This window comes from Thermobia domestica, chromosome 6, assembly GCF_964235325.1.
Source record: "Thermobia domestica chromosome 6, izTheDome1.hap1.1, whole genome shotgun sequence".
Lineage (NCBI taxonomy): Eukaryota > Metazoa > Arthropoda > Insecta > Zygentoma > Lepismatidae > Thermobia > Thermobia domestica.
In genome coordinates, this window is record NC_137459.1 from 24,764,523 (window position 1) to 24,785,313 (window position 20,791).

General features: G+C 36.8%; 1 protein-coding gene across 7 annotated transcripts in view; it reads right to left on the minus strand.

Annotated features, from left to right (window-relative positions):
* Nucleotides 1–20,791, minus strand: part of dop (microtubule-associated serine/threonine (MAST) protein kinase dop) — a 1,172,801-nt gene that overhangs the window by 391,664 nt on the left and 760,346 nt on the right. The window contains exon 1 of one of the 7 annotated variants that reach the window (XM_081761426.1): nt 5,444–6,090. The exons of 5 other annotated variants lie outside the window; for them this stretch is intronic. In XM_081761426.1, coding sequence (XP_081617552.1) covers nt 5,444–5,612 — 169 coding nt within the window. In that variant the 5' untranslated portion in view covers nt 5,613–6,090. Of the gene's footprint in view, nt 1–5,443; nt 6,091–20,791 lie in introns of those variants that run through there. One more of the 7 variants, XM_081761430.1, reaches the window with a different exon arrangement.

The following is a 20,791-nucleotide window of genomic DNA, read 5'->3' on the forward strand; positions in this document are numbered from 1 at the left end:
AATATGGCAAATAAGTTACTGGTTGATCGCCCATATATGAACCTTGTGCCTGCATGTTTATTAATATCTAAGTTTTTTTATCTATCTCGTGGCTAAGCGGTTAGCACAAACACCTTTTGCGTGGGAGCCCCATACTCGACTCCCGACAGGAGCTCCTGTGGCTTGGATCCCACGTTATGTTGTAGGTCTACGCCTCATACAGTCTCACTGCTGAAAGGGACGCTAAACTCAAAATTAATATCTATGTTCCTAGTAAAACTAGGACGACCACTGATACTGCATCCACATTAGAAGTTCCCAAGGTCAAACTACGCGACCGCCATTCTAAGTCCGGATCATTCAAGTTATATATATATATATATATACTTAATCCCCAATTGAATGATTTTTTTTTTTTAATATAGACATGGTCCTGCAAATTCCTTTCTAAACCTACTTCAGGTCACTAATGCATCGCAATATTTTTTTCAATCCTGTTCTCACGCCTGAACGACACGAGCTTAATTGTAATAAATTGGGAAAAAGTGAAACTCTTCTGCCAACCTCATGCTTTTTCTTTTTTCTTGACACTATCCGTAAATTTTCTCGTCTCCTCAATACAGATTTCAAGTTAACTTGTAAGTACTGATAGCATTTCTAATGCCAATTCTGAAACATTAGAAAATTTTTATTAACACGCGCCGATTGCTGTGTAACTTTGCGGGGAATGCTTCAGGTACGTTTGTATGTAAGCAAATCTAATGTAAATAAAATAAAAGAGTTTGTCTGTCTTTCTTTGTGCGGCCTGGGGACCAGACGAGTGGACCAAGAGTTACCAAATTTTGATCACGGGTGCCATGGCCGACCGACACGAAGCGTTATTTTCAATATTCGAACCAGGGGGTCTCAGGGGCGGGGGGAGTTTACCGGGACATTTAAAAGTAGTAGAAAATGAATGATATTAGTGTTAAATTAATAGTTTTCGAGGTAGCTGAGACCAATGGTGAAACCCCGATCTTATTAACTTCCAAATTCACCTCATTCGACTCGGGTCCGGGGATCAACGGACGAATACCGAAATATGTAAAAATAATCCAAAATGACCGACATTGGTGTCAAATAAATAGTTTTCGCGTTCGCAGAGATGAATGGTGAAATTCCCAAACACGTTGACTTCCAAATACAACTTCCATGCGAAGAATGGGTATTTCAACTAGTAAGATATATGATGACCCTGGAGGCCCAAACACACTTATGTAGAGCACCGGATACTCGCCTCATCTATGACTTGGTGCCCGTGCTTTTAACACGTTGTTATTCTTGTCTGAAAGTGGACGAGAATTTACCAGCTTCCAGTCTCATCTATTTTTCGTTTGATAAGCAGTCTGGATCGTAACGTTCCTTTTGTGCACATGCTATGTACTGCAGCTTATCATAAGATCCAAATAGAAAAAGATATTTCCTTTGCGGTTATATGGTTAGAGTTTCAGCACGGGAAACCCGGGTACGATCCTTGGCCGAAGTTCATGCGCTTCGGATACCTTAAATCGTAGGTTAATTGGGAGTTACTTTTTTCTGAAAAAAAAATGCATGTGAAAAATATCAATCTTGTACCTTGAAAAAAAACGGCGGGACTTTTTTTAAGTCTGAAGGTGACCCATTATATATATAGGGTGTTTCAAAACAACGTTTGGGAGGTGATTCCTGACACAAAAATAAGACGAAAAGTATATACCAGCGTGGGTGCACAAATGCTTCCTTTCGGAGTTATAGGCTGCCAAAAACATGAAAAAATGAACCTTAAAGGTCCATAGCTCCAAAACTATGGAACCTACCTTAGTCGGCTCAAGACTTGACTTAGGAACTAATATGTGCTCTATCCAAAAACACATGTTTCAGAATCCTAAGGTACTCACGCAACATTTTTTGTACAGGCAGTTTGTTTACGGGCATACAATCTGAAGTACTTACTACCTCTATAAAAATTGTTGCAGAAGTACTGCAGGATTCTGGAGCATGTATTTTTGGATAGAGCACATATTAGTTCCTATGTGAAGCCGTGACCAACTACGGTAGGTCCCATAGTCTTCGGAACTAAGGACCTTTAAAGTTCATTCTTTCACACCTTCGACAGCCTACAACTCCGAAAGGAAGCATTTGTGCACCCAGGTTGGTCTATACTTTTTGTCTTACCTTGGTCTCAGGAATCACCTCCCAAACGTTGTCGGTGTTGTTTTAAAACATCCTGTATATATATAAACAGAGATATAGAGATTTACTACGTCATTAATATTTGGCCAAGTGTCATGGTTCAAAACCATTTTATTCAGTACTAGCTAAAATAACCATTCTTTGCTGGGGGGATGTATTAGGAAGTCAATGCCTGTGGGATATTCACCATTCATATCAGCGGTAGAGAGAACTATGGATTTGACACTAATATAGGTCATTTTGAATTATTTTTACATATCTCGGTACATCCCCGGTGACTCCCGGCCCGCAGCCGAATAGAGTGAATTTGGAACTTAATGCGATCGGAGTTTCACCATTGATATAAGCGACCGCGAAAACAATGAATTCGACACTAATATGGTACATTTTCTACTACTTTTACATGTCCCGGTAAACGCCCCCCTGGGACCCCTTTGGATTTAATTGAAAAAAAAAAAACGCTTCGTCTTGGTCTGAACCAAGGTACCCGTGACCAATATTTGGTAACTCTAAGGCCACTCGCCTGGTCTCCAGGCCGCACACAGATAGACAAACAAACTCTTTTTATTTATATTAGATAGCGCGCCCCTTTTCAACGGTGAACTCACATGTTCGTATCATATACCTGCACCGAGAAATCCGGGTAAAACGTTTTTTTTTTTTTTTTTTTTTTTTAATCAGTCCCTGGAAACAGTTGCGCCCCTTGGGCCCGGGTTCACGTAGGGATCTCAGAAAAAAAATTGGAACATACTCAAGGGTGCACACAATCTGATATCTTGAAAACTAATATGGTGAAAAATGTTTGAAATTTGTCTTAAGAAAAAATATGTCACGCCCCATCCGTCCCCACTTGGCTCCGCCAAGTTGACTATCTGTTTCCAAAATTCATCTGGGGTGTTCTTTGGTCCATGCATGACTTGACCAATAAAGAAAACTGGTTAATGCCTGTTATAGGACCTAATTAAGCGGACAAAAACAATACTACGCTATGGAAACAAAAGTTACCATTATGGAAACAAAAGTTACCATAAGTCATAAAAAGAGTAATCCATCCATTCCAATGATATGAGTTCCCATCAGGAACCGAATCCGTGACGCCCACACCTTATGAGCGCCATACAGCCACGAGGGAGATATGCCCTTTCTATTGAACACGGTAGAACTGACCTCACGAGGACACGAGGTCATTTATACGTAGAGCCGGGGCACGCGGGGAGCAAGCGGGGGCACGTGATAGGAAAGACAATACTATATATATCATATAAATCGGGGGGCGCCGAACGTAGTGTTTGTCCCAGCTGGCACAAACCCTACTTACAGCTCTGTTTATTCGTCAGCCATCCCAGCAAGGCATTTATATATTATGCGTTACTCGAACAAATGTTCTTTATTAATCCGAACAGCTGATGAAGATGTAAGGGAAGTGAGTGTCGAAGACAGGCGCACGCACAGAATTTTTTTGTTGGGGGTCCAATACTGTAAGTCACTACGTCTATGTAGTATTGAACGGAAATTATTCTGCACCCCCCCCCCCTTAAAAAAAAAGAATCGATAAGTACTAAATACTTCCACCTATATTTTCAGGGGAAAAAATGATAAAACTACAATGTTTTTATAAGAGAAAGAGTACAGATGAAGTGTAAGACAGAGGTAAAAGTGAGGGGGAACGAGAGGGGATGCCGTCCCCCCACCTCAAGAAAATATGTATAGAATCCCCCCAGTTTCTAAAAAAAAAATAATGGGCAAAGATAGGCAGGAGGAACGGCGTGACGTCATTCCGCTACCTACCGTACCTCCCACCTTTTCAGATCCATTTTTACCCCTGCTGTAAGATCAAATGTTCATACTACATCAATCATTTCTCTGTGAAACAATTATAGTTTTACTGAGAAAGTGCACTAATGTATGTTGAGTTAGGAAGTTCTGGGGGCATCCAGACTCGGTGCAGCCCCCTTGGGAGCACCTCTGGTCGAAGATACAAAAGACGATATATAAAACCCTTCCTGATTCCAGGAAATGTTGCTGAATATAATAAACGTTAAAACACAGGAACTTATAAATAGAGAAGGTCACTCACAGGGGTAAACATGTTGCGAACTGGACTTCAGGAAAAACAAAACTGAACTGCGGGGAACGGGTTTTGAGTAGAAAATGAGTTAAAACTATCAATTAAATCATTTGGTGTCTAAGCAAAACTATAAATTAAAATTTATATCAAATACAAGAACAACGCCAGTTTTTAAAAGCAGCATTGTTTTTTCAGAGAAATATATCCAGGCGTGCACTACGAATCAGAAATATGAGCAACCTATTGTTATTTTCATGCATATTCGATCAGGAGCCTCAACATCACGAAGTATGACAGACGCAGACACTCTTGTACTTGACAAGTTTTCAATTCACTTATTACCCAACACAAACACAATGCATAATTCGCGAAATATAAACTAACGTAAAAAATACTGGTACCCCATCCAGATAACATTACGGAGTACACAGCAAGAAACCCTCGTCACACCTGTTGATATTGAAACTACTACAGACAAACCCATCTTGATATACTTCGCCTGTAGCAAATGCTTCACGCATTTTTTAAAACAATTTTATTTGTTTATGTCACACAATATACATAGAGAAAATAAACCCGTAAATCAAATCGCCTAGTAGCTGCAAAAATCCTAACAAAAAAAAAAAGAAAGAAAAAAAAACAACCGAATTCCCAATGGAAATTTTTACTCCGTTCTCTGTACTCAGATTTTGATGAGCAAACATCAGATCTGTTATCTCTGCTATCGCAACTCTCTCTCTCTCTCTCTCTCTCTCTCCATATATATATATATATATATATATATATATATATATATATATATATATATATATATATATATATATATACTACTCAACTACAGTAGCGTACGCAGAATTTCAAGGAGGGGTTCAAGCTCCCGAATTCATATAGCTTCAGGAATGCTGTATAAAAATCTTCAAATAATAAATGTTTATTTGCTTATATCATCTTGTTCAAAGGGGGTTAAAACCCGGAATCCCATCTCTTCTGCGTACACAACTGCTCAGTTGATTGATAAATAACATTCCTAGGTTATACGATGTTACTCCTGACACAAAAATTTAGAAAAACAATTAACTTCAAACAGCCACGATTACAATTAAACCAAAATGCAACATGAATTTCACCTTTCTATTACATAAAATTGTTGTATTGTGTGTAGAAATATAAATTTTGTTACATTACCTGTGCGGGAGCGAGGTTTTCCTCTGATCACATGGTCGGAGTCCGAATAGCGGCGATGGTGCCAATGTGAGGCCATCAGCATACAAAATCGTGGTAAATGAAAATCTTCTAGGAGCAAGCGAGCCGGGCGGGATTCGCCCGATTTGAGACTTGCCCGGTCGGTGCTCATGATTCGGGTTCCCGTCACATCATATCACCACACTACAACCCAGTTGCTGTTATTGCTGCAATAGTCATCATCATCCCATTGTTGAAAACATTTTTTCATTAAATTTGTAACCATGGTCTTGACACAAATAACAATTTCTACAGCAAAATCACAACACTAACACAACTTGCATTCATCGTATACGCACAGTTGTTATTTACACGCCAGGAGTCGACCTAGTATTTTCCAGGGGAAAAAATGTGCTTACAGCTCACTGTTTTGCTGAATAGCACAACACATTCACATATGAACACACACTCACACACCTCAACGCCCTAAAGCAACACAGTCTTGTCAACGAGGACACTGAACAGCACCGCCACGCGTTACACTGACTTGGGACGGGAAGAAAGTAAACGCACGGCTTGGGTCGAGACTACTCCTCATGACGTTGCCTGCTGGCGGGGGAATATCACGGAACGGCTCACGCTTTGTGAATACAGTTTCCTCGTGTTCTGCCAAAACTTCCATTGTATACATTTTAGAACTCTTCATGCAGTGTAGCTAATTGAAAGAAAATTTCCCTTTCTGCAAGGGAATAGAAGTTACAAGGTGCTGGAAAGGGAAATTTGATCGATATTTTGCACAGAAATTTCGAATTTCGCGCTTAGGATGACGTTCGAAATGACGCACAACGTTCCGTTTCCCAAAGTAAAAGTTTTGTTTTCATTTTTATATATATAAAATGAGAATGACGCATAGCACTAGCTTTTGCGGAAAGTATGAAAACAATATAATAACCCGTTTGATTGGAATGTGTACTAATAACATTGTAAACATTCAACAGGTTCATATGATATGGGAAAACACACAGCAATTTACATCCTCAAAAAATGCTTTGACAATAAAAAAAATATACATTGACAACGTGATTCTAGGGGTTATAGTAACTCAGTGGTAGAACGTTTACCTATAGTGCCTGAGGTTTGTGGTTCGATCCCCGGCCAAGTTTGTTGTGGACAATAGGGTGCCATTTGTTTTCTCGGGTACTCCCATTTTCTCCCACTTCCTCATTCCACCAATTGTTGCATAATCATTTACTTGCCTTAATCATTGTCTCCTTTAGCCTAAAGGAGATAATCGTAGGACGTTAAACTGAAAAAATACATTTTTTACAGGGGACGCGGTGGCTCAGTGGTAGAGCGTTCACCTCCGGTGCTTGGGATCCCTGGTTCGATCCTAGCTCGCGCAGTGTGGACTTTGTAGTGGACAAACACCGTGCTCGTGGGTTTTCTCGGAATTCTCCCACTTTCTTCATTCCACCATTTCCTTAATTTTCTCATCATCACCGTCTCTTTTACCCTAACCGGCATAACCGTGGGACGTAAAACTTAAACATTTCATTTTTTTTAAACATTATAATTCTACGAACATGAACATATTCAACGCTTGTGAGCCTCTCGTGGCGTGGAAGGATCCTGATAACTTTTAACTAGATGAAATTAAGCAAAAAAAAGAAGAAGAAGAAGAAGAAAGAAGAAAGAAAGAAAGAAAGAAAAGAAAAAAAAGGAAAAGGAAAATCATGTCTTAAATTTTGTATAGCTATAGCCTAAATGTACAGAACGAGACGACAAAATCTTTTGGGGAACCGAAACGAGACAGTTACGAGACGAGAAAACTTTATTTCTTGTCTCGTCTTGAGGGCGACAGTAGTTCCACAAGATAATAGCACAATAATTTTTCACACTATAAAGCCAACCTCTGACCAATTTTCCCCCTTAAGTGGACAGTCGCTAATTTTTCAAAGGAACTACAAATAACAAATGTACTGTACTTTATTTTCAATGTGCGCTTGACTGAACTCCAGCGGCCCGCCAACACCAGGACATGGATCGCGTGAGTTTGAGGGCCAGGTGTTTGTATCTGAAGATAACACTGAAACTGGATTAATTGCATAAATACAATATGGAAGGTAAGGGTCAAGGGCGTTGCATGCTAATTCATTTTTTTTTAAGAAACTAGTTACTGTACATTCATTTTTTATCTAACTCTAATTGAATGATAATTTCTATGAGTATATGTATACTCTATACTGTTTCACGGAACATATCCTACAGAACCATCTTATTATTTTATACCACTCATACCGTTATCTAATATTTATAATTTTGAATTTGCCATCAAAGCAAGCGTAGTAGAGCTGATAGCATTCTTGCTTCACAATCGCTTGATTGAGCTGTGGTAGCTAAGTGGTAGAGTGCTAACCTCTGGGTGGGATTCCCGATTCAATCCCAGACTTGTAAAGGAAAACACAATGTGCGTGAGTTTTCTTGGAACTTTCCGGTGTCTTCCCACTAACTTCATTCCACACTTTCATTCACTCTTATCCAGTGTTCGAAGTGGTAAAAAAGCAGAGGCAGTATGTTTTGTTATGATTTTTTCCGACATACTGGTTATCTACATGTTGAAATACAGTGAGGGTATGTTGCCTAAAAGATTGCATTTCTATTCACATAATGACTAAAAACCATTAGAGTGGGGGGTATGGAGAAACTTTGACCCCCGCCAAGAACTTTCTGGAAAAAATATAAAATATCCACTTATATTGTCTTCTAGAGAATTACGCACGAAAATTTTCAAAAAAAAAAAAAACGAGTTTTTATATTAACAATTTCCTAAGAGAAAACTCTCGGAACCCCCACTCGACTGAGGGGTATTCCAAACCCCCGGAAGATGCGCCCATGCTCAAAACACGATATTAATGCATTAAGACAAGAATATACACACATACATAAGAAAGAAACAATTCAATATGGAACATTAAAATATACACCAGATGAACTTCTTTGAAGACACCTCAATTTTAAAAACAAAAGGTAGGATAAAGATAACAAAAATTTCAGTGTTTCAACTTAGAAATTACTTCCCCATAAGACATAATTAAGATCTTTTTTTATATGCAAAGCTATTCTTCAATTTCGGTGTATAAAATGGATTTATTAAAGATATTTAGCACCTACTATCCAGTGACGGTATGTCTGTTCACTGAAAACCAGAGGCGGTATGCCTTCATCACTGAAAAATCAGAGGCGGTATGGAATACCACTGTATACCGTTTCACTTCGACCACTGCTGTTATTATCATTGCCTCCCTTAGCCTCGGTGCATAATTCGGGTTGCCAACTCTGTAAAATAAAACAAAACGGCACCCCTACAAAATTCCCTGTGAATTTTGTGTGAAGTGAAGTATCTGTGAAGAATCTGTGTTCGGACGGGAGGAAATGTAGCTACTATCGTGAACAAAAGTGCATTAGCAACTGTATTCTGCATATCCTTAGCACATTCAATAATATGCTTAATAGATACATTGTGCTATAAATGAGAAACTGAAATCGGCATTAATCATTTTATTGTATTTACCAGTAACTACCAATGAAACAGATGAACAAATGTATATAAATCTTTACGTGACAATTTTGGATTTGGAAAATAAAATTTATTCTTTAAACTTTAACTACAGGATATTGTTTTAAGAAGTCCTTTTTCAGTATCACCAAATGTATGAAATTCCTTACAAGTAAATTTCAAATTTTCCCTGATAACAGCCCCTGTCATCTCTTTAAAATTATCTAAACAGATGAACAAAATATATTAATCGCTGATAGATGGTGAAAGGTGACAGTTTTGGATTTACAGAATGAAAGTTACTTTTTAAATCTATACATCGAACAAAATGAAATTACTTAGAACTAGATAAAAATTTAAGAAATAAAAACGTTCATAAAGAGGCTGGTAAGAAGTTTGTACCGGTCACCGGCTTTAATCAAAATAACAGCAATATTTCCGGCCGGGGTGGTGAAAAACCAGCCAGTTGCCAACCCTATGCATAATCGTGAGACGTTAAACAACAAAATCGTATTTCATTGTATTCGTGTTCATAATCGCCTGGTCTCGGCTTTAAGTTCCTAAAATGACCATCTCACTTTATTATTATTATTATTATTATTATTATTATTATTATTATTATTATTATTATTATTATTATTATTATTATTATTATTATTATTATTATTTACGAAGATATGGCTACTTTCATGTCCATTATTCATTGCTAATATTAAAGGTCTCTAGTAGCTGATCTAGAATTGTATTATTCGATAAATATCAATAGTGACATCTCAAGATCACAATTGTTCCTTTAAATTGTCGTAGAATGAACTATGCCAGCCATTTTGAATTCAACGTACTATTACGTCATGGTTCGCTACTTGCAGTCTAAGTAAACTTAGACGAAAAGATATCAGGAGCAGACCTAATGAAGTTATAGAAGCAGTGGCGACAGGCAAACAATAATATCAAACGTTCTGTGGGCTCACCAGTATTCGACCGAAAATTGCTGTTACACTGCCAACACTTCTCTACATCTTTCCTCAGTTTCTTGACAACAGTAAACACGGAATGCTTCGGCAGGAAGTCGGAAACGTTAAGAGACTGCCGACATCATGGTCTCTCGTGTTCGGAATAACGCGTGTTGTAATGTTTTGTTTCACGCTTATAGATGAAAAAAAAAAAAAAAAAAAAAAGTGACAAAATATATTGCAGAACGCGTTATTCTGAATACGAGGAACCATGAAACTGGTGGTTCCTACACTTCAGACTTCCCACCGAAGCATTCCGAGTTCACTGTTGTCAAACCATATATTTTGCCTACTTTGGACCCATTTTGAAATCAGAGCATATCTGTAAATTCTGTTGAGAGCATGACTGGGAATTATACGCAATGAGGAATTCCCTGCAAATCTGTTGAACATTGATGAAACATGGCTTTTTAGATTGCGTGTGTACGGCCTCCTTTACGCTGATATGTAACGACTCTCCATGGGTTTTCGAATTTGAAATAGCACGTGTTGTAATTTAGTCTTTCCATGATTTTGGACAGTCCTAGCTTTGAAATTATACACTTTTCCGCACAGGCCCATATGAACTTTTTCTCTTATTTTGATGTGAGAAATTACTTCTTACAGTTTGTTCGTATAGTTCATTAACACCCTATATATATATATATATATATATATATATATATATATATATATATATATATATATATATATATATATAGATAGATAGATAGATAGATAGATAGATAGATATAGATATAGATATAGATATAAATAAATATAGATAGATAGATAGAGAGAGAGAGAGAGAGAGTTTGGGTGGTTATTTCTGACACCAAGATAAGACAAAAAGCATAGACCAACCTGGGTGCACAAATGCTTCCTTTCGGAGTTATAGGCTACCGAAAACATGAACTTTAGAGGTTCATAGCTCCAACACTATGGAACCTACCCAAGTCGGGTCAAGACCACTTAGGAACTAGTATCTGTTCTATCCAAATATCCATGTTTTAGAATCCTGCGGTACTTCCGTAACAACCTTTATAGAGAGAGTTTGGCTAAAGGCATATAATTTGAAGGACTCACCAATTACCTCTACAAAAGTTTCAGGGGAAAAGGTAGGGCAAACGCCCCCTAAGTTTCATATATGTACGTTACAACTTCAAACTCACCAAAATCTTACATTGTACTTTCAGTGTATTCCTTTCTGTCGTTTCTTAAAAAAAAAAAAAAAAAAAATACCGAGTGAACCATCCAAAGTTTTGGGTCAGTGACAAATTCACTGTCTCTAAGCTAGGATTCTTTATTTGCTAATTATAGTTGTTAAGAAACAATCTACAAAAGAGAAAGGACATTCTTTTATCTTTCTTTTTTTTTCGCTGATTGTGCATATCTTGTACAGATTTCGCAAATCCTCTCCTATTGTATACGAAGAATTCAATGCATTTCTAAATCAGAATGATACTAATAACAGAAATCGGTTTCATTCTTTCATTTATACATAAAGTAGCTCACGTGGAAGATCCTCAAATTGATAACTGCACAATATAATCTTATTTTTCTGCATCTGCATGATCAAGTAAAATCTAAAACCATTTAAAAGATAAAGAAAACGAAATGGTGTTAAGATACATTCATTAGCTTCAGAAAAAAAGGAAAAAATAAGTTGACGAGCATTGAGTTTTAATGGTGTATGACGTGAATACAGATTACTTATTCTGTACTAAGCTTTGTAACGTAATTTATTATCAATAAAGACAGTATCATATAATCACAAGTTTTTGAAAGTTAAAAAAATTATCACACAAATCACATAATTACGGTAAAGCGACACGGACGTCAATGTGTCTTTGGCGCTGGGACTCTAGCGTTCAGTTTCATAACATGCAAGGCATAGGTGGCGCCACAGTAGATGCAGTGGGTGTAGCTGCATCCACATTAACTTCGATTTTCAGAATTCCTACAATAATCTTCTCTATTTTGTATATTTCTTGTTTCCTACGTTTGGATATATTTCAGTGGACTTCTTAAGTCTTCCATAAGTTACTTGCTATCTTACCGTATTTTTCGAGTTTTTTTTTTTTTTTTAAAGTAAAACTTAGGGATTGTTTTTCAGATCTTAAGGCTTAATAGTGCAGAGCGTTCTGGCAACAATGTTAGGATGTTTTGTCCAATCCTAGCCTGCACCCACATTACCAAAATCCTGGTGCCGACTATGATGCAAGTTCGTGGCAGACAACATGGGGTCCGCGCGTTTCATCGTGATTCTCTTAAATTTTTCCCATGTCGTCATTCCAATAAGTCATCCATACTCTCTTTTATTTATCATATTTCCATTCCCACTGATGATTTGATGACTATTGCCACGTTTATTTTATAAAGCAGAAAGGGCGCAAATAGCAGCTATTATGAAATAAAGAAAATATATTTTATAATTTAACTCCCACGGATATGCCCTTCAGTGGGCTTGCCTACGAGGCGATGCAAAGACAGAATGTTTTGTGACGAAACACGAGGGTGCTTCGAAAAGTTCTCAGCTTGATACTGAAATACTGTGTCACAGCCGTTCGTGGCATACAGTGGAAGAAATAATGTATAAGTTGTAACTGTTTAGCTGTGTCAGTTCGTTGGAAGTAGTTGTCCGAATTAGTAACTACGCGTTGTTTTCGGTTACTGCAAGACAATGCTTCAGCTCACACAAGTGTAGTTGCCAAGGCTGTAGTAAAAAAAACTGTGGCTTCGAGAAGGTTCAGTACATACCCTACAGCTTTGGTAATAGTCATTAAATATTTTCGGAACGAGAATTCGAATTAGAGTTTTATTATTATTATTATTATTATTATTATTATTATTATTATTATTATTATTATTATTATTATTATTATTATGCACATTCATCAGAGTTTCGACTTTGCAGTTCTTCTAAGTGAAAGGTGTAGAGGCAAAGTGAAATGTCCTTACTGTTACACAAACAAATTTGAAGTTCAAAGTTTGCCAGTACCAAGCAAATGATTACACTATGCTTCAAATTTTTATATCTAAACATTTACTACTTGTCAAACTTTCAAATAGCATTGATTATATGAATTTCCGTTCAAGTAATCTTTTTTCGTTAAAAAAAGAAAAAAAAGAAGGGAGAGGCTTTCCGAGACGAAATACATACAGACACATGCTATTTCTGACTTAATATGCCCTTTGACCTTCGATCTTAGGTAAAGCGTTATCTCACAGTCTGAATCGCTAAGTAAGTGGACATATTCTTCTGCAAACAAGATTCGTTTTGACCCTGAATATTACACATTTGTATTCATCAAATATAACAGTTGAGCTTGAACTTTGCTCATTATATGATAAAACTCAAGAAAGAAAGTTTTTTTTTTAAAAAAAGGAGGGAAAAAACTATCGTATGATTCTGCTGAAAATCTTTCTGGAAGTTAATTTGTGTTTTTCCTCCTCTTGTAATTAACTTTGTAATATACTTGGTGATTAACTTTGTGAACAGTGGCGTAACTAAGGGGGACAAATGGGGCTTTTGCTCCAGGTGCCGGATTGAGGGAGCGCAAAATTGGGCAAATATTTATTTTTACAATAAGACAAGGAAAGGAGTTTTAGCAAACTAAAGAAACTCAGATACTTAACAGGACAAAAACGACTCATCACTAACCATAAGATCGTATGCATAGAGCATAAGTTAGTTTCAAAGCTATCTTCTGATGACATTGTAAAGAACTTTTCAACCAAAACAGTCAGCAAAATTAAATTTTAGTTTCAGCTTTTTGTGTTTTATTTAACTTACATCGATTTAAGATATTTGTCAAATGTCCGAGTATAATACTCGAGACAACAGCTTGACTGTTTGTCCCATTCTATTCTAAAGCAACAGACCGTTGATTCATTCTGCGCATATGCACATCCCGATATAATTCTCAAAGCATTGTGATTTGCAGTTATTATGATAAGACTAGAAGGATATGTCAAGCATGTTACTCTCAAATTATTTGGCAATCAAATAATTGTTTGGTGTTTTATCGTGTGCTAAAAATTAAATTGTGTACTGCAATTTTGAAATCAAGCTTTACTACTTGAAGAAGAATGGAATAGGAGAATTACTGTGTGACCCCAATATCAGGTGTATTCGAGGAGGTTGTGGTTTGGTTGGTCAAGGGGGGCGGGGGATGCTAAGACGAGTTCTTGCCCTGGGCGACAACTATGATAGCCTAGTTGCGTCGCTGTCTGTGAGAAGTGATGTGTCTTGATTCATCTTTGGCTAACATGCTAGAAATTTCAAGAAATAAAAGTATACTTTAGTGATCACTAATTCTAAGTGTACGCAATTGAACCCATTTCATTAAAATTGCATGTAGAACTTTCCTGGAGAAGAAAGATGTTGTCAGTGAATATTCGATATCTTCAAGAGTTAGTATGGAACAAAATGTCTACCAATATTCTACTCTTTGAATATGCCTAACCGAATCTATAAATGAATCAGTAGTTTTGAAAAGGTCATGAGCCAGAAAAGTAAAGTTCTGAAAGTATATAAAACTCTTTTATTTACTTATTTCGAAATTATGATAGATATGAAATGATCGACCTCTGGTTGAGAAAGTAGAGATTTCTTGCAGTTGTACAAAATGAACTACTTGTTGTGGGAATTGCAGCCGTGGCTTCCATAACCATACAAGTTCAGCTGAAGAGATATTGAGAAAATCAATAAAAAAATTGAATACGGTATGTATTGGAAATGTGAACTTGAAAATCAATATCTTTTTCATGCTTACACTTTGCTGAATAACAAATATCACTAAGTATTAAAAATAAAAACAAGTATTACCAGTAATTTTTCTATAATAAAATATGGAAAATACCTGACTTGTGTTATTATGGAACTCATTAGTCTGTTACGTTGGTTTTAGGTACTGTAACTCTGATTTGGAACAGCAATATACTGATGTTTAAGCAATAACGTCTGGAAATGAAACAACAAATAGTCACTGTGCCTAAACCCAGTCTCTATTTTCACAATATTGTAATACAACAAACAATATATTTAGTTTACTCATATCTTTTCTTCAGTTAATCAGAATCCTACACTTCACTTCCTGATTTCTCAGCACTGTGAGTCTGACCTTTATCACACTGGTCCAGAAGTCTCTGAAAGTAAGGTTCTACAGGTAAAATTGAGGATAGGTATTTTTGAATATACCTGGATTTAGCTGCTTTAGCTGTTTGCTTTCCAGAGCAAACACAGGTCCATGGAACTGTGTGCTAATGAAACTCAACACGTCAGTAACATGCGAAAGATACGGAATCCTGGATTGCTTTGAATGTCAGACGATAGAGATTAGTTACACAATTATAATGATATATGTAACTCATATAGTGCCAAAAAGTGGACTTCTGCTGTAATGGAACGCGCGGCTTCAATTTCTGTTACAAAATATATAAATTAAAAAAGTTGGACTAAAGCAAAATCTTCATTTTCCGACTCATGACCTTTCCAAAACTACTGATTCAAATAGACAATAAATAGACATATCACATGCCTTATCCTACAAAAGTAGTGTCTAGCAATATGTTTTTATAAAATGAGAATAATTAAAATAAAACTTTCTCATTAATTAAAGTTTTATATTTCCGCGATGTGATTGGAATAAATGCCAAAACATTCTAAGTCCCTCAATTAAACTGAATAGCATCCCAAGTCCTTTCACTTGATATGTTGTTCTATTCAGCTAAAATTAGTTTGTATTAAAAATACGATTTTCGGTAGGATTTGGGCTATAATATTATTTTAGAAAGAATTTTAGAAATGATCCCAAGAAATGGATCAAAAGATTGCGATCTTGGCCAAGAATTTTAGGAATGATCGAAGAAAATGAACCAAAAGATTGCGTTCTTGGCCAATTAACTTTTGGACCAGGGGCCTCAAAACTTTTGAACGGCCTCTATTTTTTTTTTCAGAATAAGCACATCATACTGAGTTAAGTGATATTTTGTAAAAAAAATGAAATCTTTAAGTTTTACGTCGAACGGTTATGCCGGTTGGGCTAAAGGAGACGGTGATGATGAGAGATGAGTGAAATGAAGAAAGTGGGAGGAAACGGGAGAACCCCGAGAAAACCCACGAGCACGGTGTGTGTCCACCACAAAGTCCACACGGCGCGAGCTGGGATCGAAACAGGGACCCCAAGCACCGGAGGTGAACGCTCTACCACTGAGCCACCGCGCCCCCTAAGTGATATTTTGTGTTCGGCTACATTATATATAGTTCTCCTAATATAAGGCCTACAAGAAAATTTTTGCCTAAAATATACTGGACCGTTTGACCCAAAAAAGTTGACTAAGGATATTTCTCAATTCAGGTTCTCAATTGTTTTCAAGATATCTCACATATGTTGTAAATTTGGGTACCCAACATAAACTGGGCATCTGAATTTCCGGTCTATATAAAAAAAAGATTCATATCTTGTTAGTAATGCACGTTTCATATGCCAAATAGGTTCCATGCAAACATTACAAATAAATACGTTTATGAATAAAAAATACAAATCGAGATGTCACAGAAAAATCGTTCTGAGGGTGCGAGTTCGAATTCCAGAGGAAATTGTTATGATATTTCCTTCATACTTTTTCCTACTCACAACAAATTTCAGCATTAGATCGGTCAACAGCAAGACAAAAGCTAAAGAATACAAAATGCCATTGCTAATGCATACTTAATAACCTTTAATTAATTTAGCCTTCATCTTCTAGTGACTCCATTAACCAAAAGATTAAAGACGTTTCAGATGTCTCAAAGTTCAATTTATTTGATCGGAGTACTGATCAGCTTTGAGAGCTGTAATTGGTAGCTTCTGACGACCTCGTTCAGCCAATAATTAAATGAGTGTTCATGTATCTCGCAATTTGTAGTAGCTGGTTCTCCACGTAAGAAGAGAGCTTTTCAATCATGACATGGGGACGTCTGATGCTGATTTTTTTTCGCATTAACTATCGTTAGTCCATTGTTTCGAACACTTAAATGACATCTTTAAGTTTTATGTCTTACGGTTATGCTGGCTAGGCTAAAGGAGACGGTGATGATTAGAAATGAATGGTTGAGTTGATTTTGTGTTTTACGTCCATTTCAGCGGCGAAGTTATATGGGACAAGGACCTAGCGCTTAACTTGGAATCCGAACTACATGAACTCCCGCCGGGAATCGAACCCGGGTCTTCCACACCAAAGGCGCGTGCAAGGAGAAATAAATGAAATAGTGGAATGAAGAAAGTAAGAGAAAACGGAGGAATCCAGAAAAATACGCACACGGTGTTTGTCTGCGGCCGCGTGTGCCTGGGTTTTGTCGGGGATCTCCCATTTCCTTCCACTTTTTTCATTCCACCATTTCATTCATTTCTCATCATCGCCGTCTCCTTTAGCCTAGCCGGCATAAGCGAGGGACGCAACACTTAATGATTTCATTTTTTCACGGTGTTTGTCCACCAGAAAGTTCACTTGGCGCGAGGTGGGATCGAACCAAGGACCCGCGGCACCAGAGAGGTGAACGCTATACCACTGATCCACCGTATGTATAACTCATAGGATATGATGCTTTACTTTTTAAAAAAATTCAATACTTCCAGAGTACCACTAAAAACGTAATAAAGAATTAACGGTCATTTTTTTTTTTAATATTCAATTAAAACTGGACAATCTACAGAAAATTTGGAATCGACCAGTGAAAACGGCACGTTTCTAGCACTTGTGGTTTTGGAGATTTCATTGTCGAAAGGATTGTAGACAAACATATAAACTTTTCTTTGGAGACAAATATATAAACCTAGCATTTTAATATATAGATAAGGCAATGAAAAACATAACCATTGCAAATTCTATATGCAGCTTACGATTTTGGAACGCAGCAGAAACAAATGAACAACAAATACTGGTGGAAATACGTCATGCTAATCTGTCCTATGGATACCTTTAGTGCAAATATGCTGGTTCTTGCTTCGAATCTAGACGAATACGTTTCTGGTAGGCAACATAATGTCCGTGGGTTTTCTTGGAGTTTGTACGATTTTAACCATATCTAAAGAGACGGTTCATCATTGCAGCGGAAATATTAAGAAGAATTGATGAAATGGAAACAACAGAATGAAGATAACCCCGAAAAATCTTTCGAAGAAAATGTCTGTTCGCTCTATCATGCAACGACCGTACTATTTCAAAAATGCTTATATATTCTGTTCATTTCGAATAATCTAATTCTCATTTGATAAATGCTAAAACGGTACAAATCAAAATCTTAAGCAGGATTTTCCTATTATTCTTAAACCCATGAACCCGTTGTAATGGGAACCAACTAACTTCTCAAGGCATCATACTTATTTGCGTCCTTAGAAATGAAAGGATGAATCAATAGGGGAAAATATATTTCGTAGGTTTAAGAAAATTCTATTGTTTACTGGTAACATCTACGGGTGATAACAAACGGATTAATATTTTGGTTAAAAAAAAGAAAGAAAAAAGAAAAATAATAGACTTTCTAATAAAAGAAATAGTTTATAGCTGAGATAAAAAGAAATCTCAACTTCCACTTCGACTAGAATCCAAGGACAACACACAGAATGCATCATTTTGCTTCTGTGGAAAGATATGACCTTCAGGGGAAACAAAGAATAGGTTTTACCCGTAAACAAAAAGTATGTTCCTTCTTGCATTCGTTTTTGTTTAAATACAAAATGATAGCTTTAGAACAAAAGCCATTAGGGTGAGTGGGGGTGTAACAACTGCTTATAAGATGCTGTCAAGGATACATTGCTAGTTTCCACCTTCAACCATGCTCTCTTTTTTTATTACCGGCATTTAATATTTTGTTTTTATCAATGACGTCCACAAATTAAGAGGGAGACCATCTTGGCCTTGATGATAAAATAATCTTAAGAAAAAAATCACATTATCAACATAAACATTGCCTTGACGATGAAATTCAACTCCCGAATCTCTCTATTACGGTATAAGAAATTAGCATACGTACATGCCAGCATTTATTTTGTCTTGCTCTCACATTATGGAACTCAAAAGTGTATTAGTTCGTAATTATACAGGGTGTTACAAAATGTGTCACCATATTTTAGGAATAGATTCCTCACAAAATTTTTAAGAAAAAAGTTCATATGGACTTGTGCTCAAAAGTGCATATTTTCGGAGTTACAGGGTGCTGAAAACGTAAAGCAAATACACTTTAAAAGTACATAGCTCCACTACTATGGGACCGATCGTAGTCGGGTCAAGACATCACTGAGGAACTGGTATGTGAACTATCCAAATAACCATTTTTAAGAATGCTCCAGTACTTGTACACCAATTTTTAGAGAAGGTGGAGAGGGATCAAGTGCCCCTAAACAACCTCTCTAAAAATGATTTTGCAAATACCGGAGGTTCTAAAAGATGGATATTTGGATAGTTCACATACTAGTTCCTCAGTGATGTCTTGACCCGACTACGATCGGTCCTATAGTAGTGAAATTATGGACGTTTAAGAGTCTTCATCCCGGCGAAATTAAAATACCGCTAATTTTACATTAATTATGTGATATCTTCAAATAGATAAAATATAATCGAAATGTGGAACAAGAGCGCCCTAGACAATATTATTTTACATGAGAAACCGTTATCACGACTCATTTATCTGCTTTCGATTTCGAGCCATTTTGAAAATCGGCATTTATTTTCGCGTTTTTAAACAGCTGAAAACATAAAACCACTAGGTGACTTGTGATAACGGTACCTCACGCAAAATAATATTGTCTAGGGCGCTCTTGTTCAATATTTCAATTATATTTTATCTATTTGAAGATATCACATAATTACTGTAAAATTAGCGGTATTTAAATTTCGCCGGGATGAAGACTCAAGTTTTTTTTTATTTTTTATTTTTTTGTACGTTCTTGGCACTCTACAACTAAAAAACTATGCACTTCCGACTACTGGTTCATATGAACTTGTTTTTTCTTATTTTGGTATGAAGAATATATTCCCAACATATTGTAATAAATGTTTGTAACACCCTTTATGCAAATCTTGCTGAAACTTCTTAAAACAGAAGACCAGTGGGAAGATTGGTAGGAGGGGAGCACAATGGTTCAGTGGTAGAGCGCTCACTTCTCGTGTACGATGTTCCATGCCATGTGATTTTTTTTTTGGTGGTGGACAGCATCGTGTGCGGGGTTTTTCTCGGAATTATCCTGTTTCCTCTTCCATTCTCATCCCACCAATTGTTTCATAATCATTCAGTTTCGTTAATCATCAGTCTCCTACCTTAGAAGGAATAAGCGTTAGACGTAAAATAACGAGTTAAGTTTCATTTCCACGGACCAGTGTTTCATTAATGCTCTTGCAATTTAGAATATAACTCTAGAGTAGACCTTTCTTACTGGGGTGCTCTGTGACGTTACAGTTTCCTCGTGGATGCTCTTATTCTCAGTAAATCAAACGGAAAGAACAAGGAACAGGTAAGAACCTGGCGTTGATGATAAAAATAAACAATGGCGACAGTCAAACAAGACGTAGTGAATGGTTTTACAAATTCACAACTTGTGGATCCATGATCACTCGCACACCGCCAACATTTATTTCATTCCTTTCCTCTACACAGTCCTCGAAGTTTCTCTGCTCAACTTGTTCTCTCTATTCTGTCTCCAATCGTAAAAGTGGGTTCCTATATCACAAATTGGGATAGTTGGAAGTTAATGCTGTAGAGAGGTAATGTAGACTGTAGACACAGACAATGGGGGATAAGTCACTCGCATTTCTAAATAT